The following is a 15,502-nucleotide window of genomic DNA, read 5'->3' on the forward strand; positions in this document are numbered from 1 at the left end:
TTATATATGTAAGACCCGTCTATATCTGATTTGTACCATGATTACTGCAACCAATATATTCCGGAACTGCCAGGATGGAGACCATCGCAGATGTTTTGACCAGCTGCCCACAATTATCAGTTAAGTTTTTTGTTTTTGTTTATTTGCATTTCTTTGTCATATTTTTTAATTTATTGATTTAAATTCAATTCACGTTCAGAAAGGCAAACCAAGTCTTCACAATGAACACGAAGTCCACTTTCAAAGTCGATGGGGAAACTGTCCAAGTAGATCCACAAATAGTGCAAACGGCAGTTCAGTTGACTCTGACTAGGGATGTTGTTGTCATTGGCGAAGACACTGACTTATTGGTTCTCCTGTGTTTTTATGGACTAGATGACACACATCACCTATATTTTCGATCTGTAGATACGTCAAAGCACATGAAAGTATGGGATATTAGAAAAACACAAGCAGTTCTCGGACCAGAAATGTGTCGGTTGCTGCCAGCCATTCATGCACTTACAAGATGCGATACCACATCCAGACTTTTTGGTATCGGTAAAGAGCAGCATTGAAGAAAGTGAACTGCGACACAAAACGTTGTACATGCAGAAAGGATGGCATCGTGTGTTCTGTTGCTTGTGGTGAGTGCCGTGGAGTTGGATGCTCCAACGGTTCCCGATTAGAAATAGATGACATTGATGACTTCGAATGACACACAATCCGATGTGTGCAGGAAATGAAAGTTAAATCCACACGTAACTGTATACTAGTAAATGTAAAACAGTTGTAGATAGCACAGATTCTGTTTTGTTTAAAAAAAAAAACGGGACCCGATATTCATTTGTGAACAGAACATTTACTTGGTGAAGAGTACAATATAAGGAAGTGTACATATATACAAATAATACAGGTATAGAAAAAGCTTTCCGGGATTCTACAAACAAGAGGCCCATAGGGCCTGTATCGCTCACCTGGTTGGATTTGACCAAATGTCAAAATAATGTTCATGTTCAATTCCTTTTGTTTGTTAACCTCAAACAATGCTATTTATGGTTATAGCGTGGGGATCCCAACTGCTTTAAAGAAATAATGAAGTCCAGACTCTCTGAGTTTACAACATGCATTTATAACTTTATGACTAGTAGTGATTTAAAGGAATTACCTCTATTTCCCATATGGGGCCCCGCCCCTTTTGCCCCTTGGGGGTCAGAGTCACTATTTATGCAAAATCTGTTCCCCTTCCCCCAAGAATGTTTCTTACCAAATTGGGTTCAAATCCATTCATAACTTTATAACTAGTAGCGATTTTAAGGAATTACCTCTATTTCCCCATTAGGTCCCGCCCCTTTGGCCCCTTTGGGGTCAGAGTCACCATTTAGGCAAAATCTGTTCCCCTTTCCCAAAGAATGTTTCTTACTAAATTGGGTTCAAATCCATTCATAAATTTATGACTAGTAGTGATTTAAAGGAATAACCTCTATTGCCCATATGGGGCCCCGCCCCTTTGGCCCCTCGGGGGTCAGAGTCACCATTTATGCAAAATCTGTTCCCCTTCCCCAAAGGATGTTTCTGACCATATTGGGTTCAAATCCATTCATAACTTTATGACTAGTAGCGATTTAAAGGAATTACCTCTATTTCCCCATTAGGCCCCGCCCCTTTGGCCCCTTGGGGGGTCAGAGTCACCATTTATGCAAAATCTGTTCCCCTTCCCCAAAGGATGTTTCTGACCATATTGGGTTCAAATCCATTCATAACTTTATGACTAGTAGCGATTTAAAGGAATTGCCTTAATTTCCCCATTGGGCCCCGCCCCTCAGGCCCCTTGGGGGTCAGAGTCACCATTTATGCAAAATCTGATCCCCTTCCCTGAAGGATGTTTCTGACCAAATTGGGTTCAAATCCATTCATAACTTTATGACTAGTAGCGATTTAAAGGAATTACCTCTATTTCCCCATTAGGCCCCGCCCCTTTGGACCCTTGGGGGTCAGAGTAACCATTTATGCAAAATCTGTTCCCCTTCCCCAAAGGATGTTTCTGACCAAATTGGGTTCAAATCCATTCATAACTTTATGACTAGTAGCGATTTGAAGGAATTACCTCTATTTCCCCATTAGGCCCCGCCCCTTTGGCCCCTTGGGGGTCAGAGTCACCATTTATGCAAAATCTGTTCCCCTTCCCCAAAGGATGTTTCGGACCAAATTGGGTTCAAATCCATTCATAACTTTATGACTAGTAGCGATTTAAAGGAATTGCCTCAATTTCCCCTATTGGACCCCGCCCCTCAGGCCCCTTGGGGGTCAGAGTCACCATTTATGCAAAATCTGATCCCCTTCTGCCAAGGATGTTTCTGACCAAATTTGGTCAAAATCCAATAAGAACTTTTGACTAGTAGCGATTTGAAGCAAATGTTGACGGACGGACGACGGACGACGGACACCGGACGACGGACGACGGACGCCGCACCATGGCATAAGCTCACCGGACCTTCGGTCCAGGTGAGCTAAAAAAGTACAAATTTATTAATGTGTTTTATGGCTATTATGAAACAAGGACATCAATAGACGATAAACATAGTAATGGTAATCGCTATCGTTAACAAAACAGTGTGATACCCAAAGCGTGTTTGGAATGAACAAAAGTAATGATGTTATTGGATAAATGTTTGCATAAAACTAAAAATAATCATGTGCAGGGGAGATAACTATGGTATAGTAATGACGTCATACACGAAATATTTCCAAATGTTTGTATTTACCCAATGGTTGTTATCGTATTAAAACACTGGACTATAATACACGAATGCATAGATATTCATTAAAAAATATAATGAAAAGTGTATCCCTAACCTACCTCTAACAGAGATTTGAACCAGTAATGAAATAATAATTCATCATTTGTCCATGTTCTTTAACTAATTGCCTTTCGCTTATTGTTTCCATTGTATGTTAATAAGTTTATATAAGTGAATGTACCAACATATATTATGTAATTAATCAATGAAGGGAAATTCAATATATGAAATAATGAAAATTGAATCGGAAACTCCTAGCATGTCTTGAATATCTGTCGATTTAATTATTTTCTGAAAGTTTTATTGATTGATACTTTTTATATGGTGTTTCTAGAGTATGTACCGACATAAAAACACTGTAATGAATACTATTGCAATTTCTTTGATGTTTGTCAAATTATCCTCCTAATATTACTGGCCTAATATACACAAACTAGACTACGTTAATTTGTTTTGATAGATCCATGGAACTGTGTTCACATCTATAGCAGTACTAATATAAACATAAAGCTATCATTTATTTGATTGCTGGTGAACATTACATCATTATTCATATTAGGTTCTGATTTCAATATGGAATATGACCCACAACATATTGGCGTCATGTTGAGGTCGACTATCAATTTATTACACATCATTAGATTTCTCTATCTAGTCTGGTATCTTTAACATGCCATTTGTGTGAAGTGATGCCATAATTAAAATTCTATATATAATTATGAGGTAAGAGATTAAGTCAGTAATATAAAGCTATGTTTCAGTTACAAGGGGCAATAGTTCAATGTACAAAGGCTATTGCAGGGAAATATATAACCTGCAAGAAGACTGCAGAAAAATAAATTATATGCATAGTATGTACTGAAGAAAAGCAGCTTATTATATAGTACTATACATGAATTAAATTACTTTGGAGTCGTAGAGTAGGGTAGATCTTTACCAGAATAGACCTGAACGCAATAGGTAATGCATCTTAGCTTTAACGTGTTGTTGTTTCTCCAACAATAAAAGACTTTGAAATAAATCTTATTATCCACTGGAAGGACCTTGATTTGAAATACAGACGGAAGAAACACTAACATTTTAATTCAATAATTGAGATATGGATATGGAGGCATATTGCCGGCATCCATTATTTATCATATCAGACATGGTGATTAACGTCATTAGTCGTAAATCAGCAAGATGGCTTGCATGAAATATATTTTCATGTAAATAGAAGTGGAGAAAAGTTCCTGGATTTAGTTTAAGACTATTATAGTTTAAATTATTTGTAAATCTTATGATTCAGAAATTGCATTTGAACCCATTGTTACATTGGAATTTAAATACCATCCTCAAAATTCAGGTGGTTGCATTCACATGCCATCTATAAAGGGGGAGATAACTCTTCAAAAATGTAACCCTTTGATTCTAACAAATTTTATCAGGATAAGAGTAACAACTAGATCAAAGAATAAAAAACAACAGTAATTTATCATTGTAAGAATTTATTTGTATACATCATGATTTCTTAGTGCTACACAAGGAAGAATAATTTACAAATCATTTACATGTAAATGAGGACAAAGTTGTTGATGATTTTCAGCAGTCAATATATACTGGTGAAATACCACTAGTAACAAATGCTGCTGCTGTTCTACGACATAGCACTGTCAGCAAACACCCCAACGGTCAACAAAACCTCCGTCAGTAGACTCCCCAGCGGCCAATAGTCTGAGCCAAGTGTTCAATAGAGTACCCTTGGTCAGTCATTGTTTTGCATATAATGTAGAGGCAATTCAGAATTTGAAGAATTGCACAATATTACCGTACAAATTTGGCTCTAGATACTCTCATGCACGCAGAATTGTGCTAGAGCCCTAGAAGTATTAGATACAAGAACATCATGTGTCTCGCAGACTTGTGACCTCTGTGGTCTATCTAGTCAGTGGAGTAAAACCTTCCAGCAATGTTGATTTACTAAGTGATAAAGAGTATGACCAGAGGTTTGGTGGTGGTCATCAAATATTCACTGTAGGCTGCTAAGAAGCTAAATGTATCTTACAGGGTTGTTGTACATGACACAGCAAGCATAATGGTGGTTGTGGGTACAGCTAGAGAAATTAAATGACGTGTGAACAGCAGGGAGAAAACAGGTTTGACCAGCTTATTAAGGATTCAAATATTATTACTTTTTAAAATTGGGTCATGTGCGCTACCAAAATATTTCTCTGGAGAATTTGATCTGTATTGTATCTACAGAAAACATTATTTTACTCCACAAAAGTTCAAAACTAAATATTCTATTGAATTTGGTGAAATATCAAGAAATAGTTTGAAAATTAAGAGTTTTCAGTATAAAATTATCGTAAATATTTAATATTTATATATGGTTGTGACAGATTTTAAGAGTTTTTTTTCCAGATCTATAAGTAGATTTAGTATCATATGGTAATGTTATGTTAAATGTTTAATTGAATATTGCATAACATATATACAACTTAAATATTACAACTTCTCACAACATAAATTCTCATCATAGAAATGGCATATTACATCTTTAATAATAGTCCGCAAAATCCAAAACTTTTACATAAAGAAATCACAAAGCAAATTGCTCACTGGACAAATGCTAATGGCTTCTACAAAAAAAAAAAAAAAAACTAAAATGAAAAGTAGTCATAGGATATGATAACACAAAAAAAATATTTCAGGAGTCTACCAAACTATCTTAAAATAATGATTTTTAGAATTATCAATCAATAAATTTACAATAACAGATATGAAATAAGTTTAGGAACACGACCCATCATCTCTAGACAGTCATTTCACTAAAGAAATCTTAAGTTAATTCAAAAGAATAGCCGGTTCTCTTTTTGATATCAAGTACCTTGTAATGGTGAAAGTTTCAAACTAATAGGTGTAACATGTATATAATGGTCCATATTGAGATTACCCAACACAAATATGGAATTAAAGGGCAGATAACCCAGTATCTACATATACGGTATATAAACAATATAAGAGGTCGCAGAGGCAGTTACTGATTGTCAAAGGCCAATGCTTTATCATGTACCATAATGACTAGAGGATTTGGCCCTAAGGTTATCTAATCATTATCAAAAGCAGGCTATGTTTTAAATAACTTTACAAATAACAATTGTGCGAAATATATTTCATATATAATTATTAAGATATCTTGAATTTCAGTCAAAGATATGTAATTACATCTAAAAAGCAGTTATAAACAAAAATAAAATATTTTCAATTTGGTTTTACATACAGAAGTTCCTGTTGGGAAAATGAGAACTAAACAATAATACAATACTGATAATGTTTTATCTTTAAAATAATCTCATAAAATACAATAAACTACATTTTTCTTAAGTGTAAGGAAAGATAAATGAATTCAGCAGGTGTTAGTAAAATATTTGTCTGACTATAATAGAAGGTTAAAATAGCTACAATATTCTACGAAGATGTGGCATTTAGAGTTATAAGAACACGGACAATATGTCCTGCTCCTACATATATCTGCAATATAGAGTAACCCTGAGTTAACACAAGATATCTACACATTTTAAAGTAAAAATGCAAAAAAGAAATACAATTTTTTTTGATGTTATGATGCTGAATTCTGTAATCACCTATTCATCATGTTTGTTTCTTTTCATTGAATTGTTGTTTTACACAATAATTTAATTAATAGCCTAGTCTGTAACTATCTGCTATGAATTGATGCACCAAGCCATCTAGACTATTTAATGCTGAAGTGTGATTTAATTGTTTTTTTTTTAATTTGAAAATTCATTTTTTTTACTGCTAGATAGCAGTAATAAAAATATGAACAAGATTTAGAAGAATACAAAATCTGAATGACAAAAAGTTTCTTATTGAAATCTTACAGTATAATAAAAATCTGTCAAAAAAAGGAGACTATCCTGTTTTTGCTGGTCCAGACAAGATATACACGATGGATAATAATGGTGATAAATATCCTATTTGACAGTACCAGAGAATGATATCTCACTACATAGTTTATACAGAAATATCAAGTATACAATGTATGGTTAGCTGATGAACATTCGTACAAGCTTCTCTAGATAATATGATTTAGACATGCTTATACATCTCTGAAAAACAAAGGGCAAATAAATTAGAAAGGAAATTTACATCATTTAAATGTAAAACTTAAAGCTCACGTATTGATGGGATATATTGATATATAATTAAAGATGCGACAATATTTTGTCCAAATATAATCCGGTGGAATATGCAGATGAGGATATCTCTTACTGATCATGACCATATATGGGCAAGTTGTTAATAGATGAATGATCGTTTTTCACATGCTCATGATCGTCATAACGACTTTTAAAGGCAACATATTATTTTGACATCATACACAATAATTTAAGTCATCTTGATGTCCATCTCATTACTTTTTCTACAACGACTAACCACCAAAAGGAACAACATAATATTTCACAATTCTACAACAACAACAACATACGTTCACAAGTTTGGAGGGTGACCACTGCGACTACTGAGGACATTCGCAGAGGGTGGCCTAGAACTAACACATTATCTACTATCAATATATACGTATCATATCAATGCTGTTGTATGGACAACAACTTAACATCCACAATACAAATCATCTGTTTACAGTCAATAATACACTCATTTCTCAAATTTGTTTTTGAAATGCTGAAGAAAATAACCCCATGTAATGGGGCAAATATCAGTATTGTTTACTGAACCACCAATTATTAAAACTAAGAGTAGACTTCCTGTTAAAATTTTTTTCACAAGAAAAATTACGTAACAGTTTTCACAAGAGCTGTATCTACCTGTACTGGGTTACATACTGAAACTACAAAGAGTTTGGATGGTATGACAGAGAATCACATTTATCTAACAATGTAGTACACTGTACAGGGTCCATGCCTATCATCGTGACCAACATATCACCGTGATGTAAAATGGCACAGAATAATGCGTCTTTTTCAGTGCTTGATATTTTGCGTCAAAGTATTCATTCACATAAAAACAAAAGCTTCTGGTCACATATAAATCAATACTGACCTTTCAATATCCTGCACCATTTTACGTCACAGTAATATGTTTGTCACGATGATATTCATGGACCTTATAAAGTTTTCGAATAATTCATTTAACCATACTATGCTATAATATATTATTTCCCAATCCTATCTACAAGCAATTGACAGTTCCTCACATATCTATTTATATTCAAAATTCGCTGAAGGCCAAAACTGCGTATATCACAGGACATATGACCCACTTTTGTATGCGATACACTGCTAAAACGTTTGTGTGTGTAATAGAGAGATATGCTCTGAACAAGCAGACAGGTTTAGTCAAAGGGCAATAACTCTGTATTTTTTGTGAGACTTTTGGAGATATGCACTAGTCAAGGTGACACTAACTTGCAGACTGTGTGCAAAAAACACCTATTATCAGTTCCTGTAGAAGACTAATAAAATGTTAAAGTATAGTACACACGTATTTAACATTCACCGAATTAAAAAAAAAAATAGTGAGCAGAGAAATATAGAATTTATAAATACTGATTGTTTTGGCTGAGATGGATTCTCTATCATACCATACATAGTTCTTCCAGAAAAAAGAAATATGAATTGCCTGGACACCAAACGAATTAAGTTGTAATGCCTGGTCCCACGACTATCAAGCTAGTACAAATAAGATCTTCAATAATATTGGTCGGTTATGATCAGGGTGGAAATATTCAGGTCAAGTATTCTTGTGGTCAAATCTACACAGTAACGTACAAATACACATGTTGGCAGCTCATACGACTAACAGTGGAAGAATCTGATATACATTGTTGGTGGGGAATCAAGAGCACCAATGATGGATCACCCAATCCAAAACAATAACAGTACAAATGGACGTCACACAACTCTATACGGAGCAGACCTTGGATATTAAGGTCTCGGAACAATTATCCAATATACATGTACAATGCTTTTCTTTAAATGTTCACAATCGTACCATACAACACACACAGCAAATATATTTCACAAATTGTTCCCGTGAAGTTTTGTACATGAAATAAGTAATGTTTGAGCAGTCCCAATGAGATAAGAGCAGACTACCAAATGCTGGTCACCAATGTACATCGATCAGTGTATACTATACATTAATATTACTGACCGTTCCCTTAAAAAGCTGACCAGTAAAGGTCTTTTCTTCACAGTGACCACATGCAACACCTGTCCATATACTTCCGTAAAACTAGTCTTGTTTAAGAGATATTTGTGAGGCCAATTTTAATTTGACAAAATAAAAGTAAAATTCGTAAAATAAATACTTGTAAATCATTTTTCGATTTCAAACCACTAATTTGTCTCGGGGAAACCCCCCCAACATTTTTCTTAAAAAAACTGCAACATACTGTAAATAGAACAGTCAATTAAAATGGCATGATCAACTTCAAAGTATTCTTCAAATTATCAACCTGAACTTGAGATTAAATTATTGAATTGATACATCAATATACTGACTAAAAGACAAAATGAGAAATTGATCATTTAAAAACAATAAAAAAAACCTGTTCTTAAGGCAATATATATTTTTTTTTTGGGGGGGGGGGGGGGGAAGGTTTTAAAACAGGATTGCCTCCATATCAAATAGAGGAAAGAGAAAAACATATCCAACATACACATTTAAGTCATTTGTGGAGACAAAATAATACAATGTCATTATTAATAAGAACTATTTACATCTGTATAACATATGCAAAATATGGTTGTATATCATCAAAACTCTACTCAAACCAGTACTCACATGAAAAATTAACAAAAATACTCCGTAAATAAATAACTTTGAAAATCTGTGAAAATGACAACAAAATGTTTGGGACTTTAGTTTAGGTAATAAAACAATACAATAGTTAAAACAAGAAAAATTAAGATGAAACCTTTTCTGAATGACCAATAACTCCAAACCAAAATGGTTGTGTTTTGGGATTAAAATTATCCATTCATATGTTCGTACAAATGGCTAAAATTGATGGTGCATATATTAAGTTGACCATTATGAAAGCCAATACAAAATGAAGTAATGCACCCTTAAGCTAAATCAAAAATATCGGTCTTGAATTTTCAACACTTTCTTTCTTGATAGCAAATCCCTGACACTGTAAGTATTTCATTATTGCTACATAATTATTCATTTCTAAACATACAAAAGTGAGAATTTTAATCTCAAGATGTTTTTTTTTTGATTTGGTGTCGCATAATTGATAGTGGTACTCTCGAATGCTCACTAACAAACATAAAAACTTTTAAATAAACACACACATACAAAGTTAGGTACATTTTATTCCAAACTGAAACAGTTTATCAAAGTCTGACCTATCAAGATAAAGAATATACAAACATCCAGTGTATTGAAAACAAAAAATAATTTATGGAATTCTATAATGACTTGTGTCTATATACCATAACACATACTGTAATGTTTCTCACAACATACTAAAACAACATGTAACTAAAGACTTCCTCAGTCACTGTCGCTATTCGATCACACTAAATTGCCTAACAGAATTGTTGAATTAATTAATCACCAAAAAATTTCTTCAAGCATTCCAATAATACCTTCTGGTCCCAAAAACTTGTCAATCCTCAAATCTTTTTTTGTAAGCTTTTGATTGATGGCCATTGACACTATTTGCTTTAATGAAAACACATGTTAATGATGAGAAAACAATATTGATGTCTTGATTTTCCGAAAAACAAGTCAATTTAAATAAATGCATAGACTTTACTTATATAGTCAACTTGTAACTTTTTAGTTTCATTTCTCTATTAATGTATCCCTAAAATTGTATATTGTCTAGATAAACTGATAAATTTCCACACTCAGTCATTTATTGTGTGGTCAAGAAAATAAATTCATAAACTTGACCTAGATCATAGTGCAGCAAGATCTTGACCTACTGACCTATATAACAGTCCAGCCATACACCTGACCTAAAGTATGGTCAAGCTATAAACTTGACCTATATAACAGTCCAGCCATACACCTGACCTAAAGTATGGTCAAGCCATGAACTTGACCTGTATAACAGTCCAGCCATACACCTGACCTAAAGTATGGTCAAGCCATGAACTTGACCTATATAACAGTCCAGCCATACACCTGACCTAAAGTATGGCCAAGCTATAAACTTGACCTATATAACAGTCCAGCCATACACCTGACCTAAAGTATGGCCAAGCTATAAACTTGACCTATATAACAGTCCAGCCATACACCTGACCTAGATTATAGTCCAGCCATACAACTAACCTATTTCACAGTCCAAACATACACCTGAACTAGATCATATGGTTAAGCCATAAAATTGACCTAAATAACAGTCAAAACATAACCTGACCGAGATCATACAATCAAGCCTTAAATTGACCTATATCATAAATCACATACTTGACCTCGATAAAGATAGTCATACACACAAGCTAGACGATGGTTCACAGTCATACAGACTACAAAGACTGTAGCTTAGTCATACATACACAGGTATATGACTTAGATAATAGTTCTGCCATACACCTGATCTATAGTTCAGCTATACACAATACCTAGATTCTATATATATAAACAGAGTATTGATAATGAAAACACAACGTATCTGGTCTGCTACTACTATACCCAGACACGCAGCACAGGCTCTCTATAGTAAGACAGGCATGCTCGTACAGACATTCAATGTAGGAGACCCATCAACAAATCATATATATATATAATCAGTATATATAACATCACATAACAACTCTCATAATTGTGTAATGATTGATGCACCCTGTGTGCTACAGATTTCACCCTCAGCACGTATCTCAGATGGTTTGAGCCATGTCAGTCCTGCCGGGCAAACACAAAGGGGGCCAGGCTGTTCTTGTCGCTGCTGAGGGCAAAGAAGTGTAGCCAGGGGCTGGAGTTGTTGTCAATGTCTCGAAGGTGGGTAACTGTGGTTTAGGCTGTACTTGGAGTTATTGTAGGAGTTAAGTGTGTGAATGTTTTGTAACACAGTGTGGTAATGATCTATTTCACTTTCCCTGTCCTCCGCAGGACGAGTTGGCACGTCACGGTATTTGCCTTTTGACCCCTCTGACTGTCTCTCCTTTTCCCCACGCCAGCAGAGGATGTTGTGGTCTCGAGCTTGTAGAACAATGAAGACCACTCCAAATAGCAAGATGGCAGACGTGCATAGAATTATCACCCAGACAAAGAAACTCAACATATCTGGGTCTAAGAAGTTCATGATCAGCTTTTTACGGCAGTACCCCTCTCTGATCTCGTGTCCCTCACTACATTGAAAACAGTCTTCAACGTATGGCCCTTTACAAGTCCGACATGCTTCATTGCAGGCATGGCAGATGCCATGTCTCTGGTACCGAGGAGACCAATCAGGCGAAGTGTGGCTACTATCTATCAGTACTGTCTCCATGGTACCGTAGTAAAACTCAGGACAGCTGGCTACACAGCCATCACCATACTTGTAAAATCCAGGACGGCATTCTGAAACAAGTAACATTTTCAGTGATAGAGATGGTATATATAGTCGGGATAAATTTGGCACAGGACAGTGACAGGGTAATGTCTATATATTTTTGGGAAAATCACCAACCCCTGGTTCAGCTCCTTTCTACATTTACATTATTTAAACCCCTGGTATCCCACATTCACAGAAGCAATATTCAAACCCCTTGGTACCCAACATTACGCTGAAACAATATTTAAACCCTCAGGTACCCTAGATTTCACAGAAGCAATATAATCCTAAACCCATTGATGCCCCCTCCCCTGGTAGTCCTAGAAACCATTGATGCCCCCTCCCCCTGGTAATCCTAAAACCCCTGGTGCCCCCTCCTCCTCCTTCGTTATCCGAAATATACCTACCTATACATATGCCGTGAGAAGTGATGCCAGCACACTTGATTGGCTCTTTTTTCGGCTTAACTGGCTGTGCAGTGATGTTGCGGCTTTGAGGATGGGTGTCAGTTCCCATGACAACTAGTGTCCACTGTTTTAATTCGGCTGGAAAGTAAACAGATGAAATGAAATATTGGAAAATTGAAAGAGCTCAGATATTTTTGTCCAAAATTGAACCTTACTATGGACATGTTATTGAACAATAAATTAAGTCAGGACTTTTTAAGTGATGTTATGTGGAAACTGTTTATTAGGCAGAATTTTCGTTAATGTCACACATAATTTCAACTCCATGTTTAGATATGTATGTTAAAAGGTTGCTGTAGTTATGCTGTTTTAAACGTACTAAAAATATATTCCTAGCAAATTTATGTTTCTGAGTACAGTTTTGGTGTTTTTGACAATAATACAATAGTGATACATTTTCTTTGGAGTTTTGTAAATATCAATATATATACGTTAACGATATTCAACGACAGTACAGACAAGTAAATTGTCGAATTTTCGGGGCAATCTGCCCCTTTATCAAGACACGGGTAAATTACATACGATCACATATAGACATAGAACACAACTTTTTGACTCGTGCCCTGACAGGGCCTCGAACTCACGATCTATGGCACCCAATCGCCTTGCCAGAAATACCCGCAGCTTATACTGCTGCGCCACATCAGCGTTCTTGGGTGCTGTAGATCGTGAGTTCGAGGCCCGGTCAGGGCACGAGTCAAAAAGTTGTCTTCCTTCGTCATTTGTGTTGCTAAGTTATATATCTATTTATTAGCACAATGTATCACACTATGTGTTGGTGATCGGAAGATATAGATTTGAATTTGGTGTCGTAGTTGTACCGAGATATATATAGATATATATATAAATATATATATATATAAATACTAACCATAAAAAACAACCTGAGCAATATCTATGTAACATTTTGACTTGAAATCTATCCTGACATTACAAATATCTATACATTGTAAAAAAAGTCACTCTCACATTGTCTGCTTTTGAAATATTTGTAAAATGTACACAAAGGATATATAGTAGACGTGTTAAGCGACCTGTGTACAAAGGACACTATAATGTAGACTGTTAAGAGACCTAACTGGCCACAAAGCTCCGTCCATTACTCAACACCAGCCACAGAAAGCTTTATACTGAGATTGTATGTTGGTGGAATATAATGTAATGAGAGGTCTTGCGACCATCACTTCTCTACAATAACGGGTCTGTCCCCCGACTATCTGTCTCTATTTCACGTTAAACTCATTTCCGAGAGAGATTAATGATGTACAATTAATTTGTCTGAGTAACAACTTAATGAATTGCGATGCTTATCCCCCATTACATAAAATTGCTGTGTACTTTCTCTGTACTTATATCCTGGCTGGTGGATTCATTCTAGATATCAATAACACACTTAAATACGTAAAATAATATTGGATGAAGGTCACTTATGCAAGCATATGCAAATTCTTTTGGCCTATAGCTACGTTATGTCTCCCCAATTGTGCTAGTACTCTTTTCTGATAAATCTTTAATTTGTGCTGGTATTCTTTTTTTATCTACAATGGTCTTGTTATCTTGTATATTTGTATACTGGTATTTATGTATCTATCGGTGAGAATATCTGTTTCAGTGTTTGTCTTGTACTTATATTTTATCAATAATATATATTTTTTTGTAAATATATATATTTCTACTGTATTGGAAGTCTAACTCAGCCATGTTAAATGTTACATTACATACCACATTTATCCCACAATAAGTCCACTGGCTAACAAAATCTGTTTCACACAAGACTGAATTTGAACAGTACAATGAGATAATATTAAGTTTCTATAGAACTAAAATAGTGATGGATGATACCTATTACCAGGCCTGGGCTTATTACTGGCTATCATCACCAGGCCTTTGCTTATTTTACTGACTATCATCACCATGCCTTTGCTTATTTTACTGGCTATAATCACCAGGCCTTTGCTTATTTTACTGGCTATCATCACCAGGCCTTTGCTTATTTTACTGGCTATCATCACCAGGCCTTTGCTTATGTTACTGGATATCATCACCATGCCTTTGCTTATTTTACTGGCTATCATCACCAGGCCTTTGCATATTTTACTGGCTATCATCACCAGGCCTTGTCTTATTTTACTGGCTATCATTACCAGGCCTTTGCTTATTTTACTGGCTATCATCACCAGGCCTTGGCTTATATTACTGACTATCATCACCAGGCCTTTGCTTATTTTACTGGATATTATTACCAGGCCTGGACTTACTACTGGATATTATTACCAGGCCTTGGCTTATTTTACTGGATATTATTACCAGGCCTGGACTTACTACTGGATATTATTACCAGGCCTGGACTTACTACTGGATATTATTACCAGGCCTTGGCTTATTTTACTGGATATTATTACCAGGCCTGGACTTACTACTGGATATTATTACCAGGCCTTGGCTTATTTTACTGGATATTATTACCAGGCCTTGGCTTATTTTACTGGATATTATTACCAGGCCTGGACTTACTACTGGATATTATTACCAGGCCTGGACTTACTACTGGATATCATTACCAGGCCTTGGCTTATTTTACTGGATATTATTACCAGGCCTTGGCTTATATTACTGACTATCATTACCAGGCCTTGGCTTATTTTACTGGATATTATTACCAGGCCTTGGCTTATTTTACTGGATATTATTACCAGGCCTTGGCTTATTTTACTGGATATTATTACCAGGCC

At 35.3% G+C, this 15,502-nt stretch overlaps 1 protein-coding gene across 4 annotated transcripts in view; it reads right to left on the minus strand.

Annotated features, from left to right (window-relative positions):
* Positions 1-4,250: 4,250 nt before the first annotated feature.
* The window catches only part of LOC117334865 (furin-like protease kpc-1), a 148,399-nt gene continuing 137,147 nt past the window's right edge, over positions 4,251-15,502 (minus strand). For 2 of the 4 annotated variants that reach the window (XM_033894697.1, XM_033894696.1), the window contains 2 exons: positions 12,711-12,848; positions 4,251-12,329 (listed from right to left, as the gene is read on the minus strand). In XM_033894697.1, coding sequence (XP_033750588.1) covers positions 11,755-12,329; positions 12,711-12,848 — 713 coding nt within the window. In that variant the 3' untranslated portion in view covers positions 4,251-11,754. The remainder of the gene's footprint in view (positions 12,330-12,710; positions 12,849-15,502) is intronic. The other 2 variants (XR_004534242.1, XR_004534241.1) reach the window with 2 other exon arrangements.

This window comes from Pecten maximus, chromosome 9 (genome assembly GCF_902652985.1).
Source record: "Pecten maximus chromosome 9, xPecMax1.1, whole genome shotgun sequence".
In the NCBI taxonomy this organism is placed as follows: Eukaryota; Metazoa; Mollusca; class Bivalvia; order Pectinida; family Pectinidae; genus Pecten; species Pecten maximus.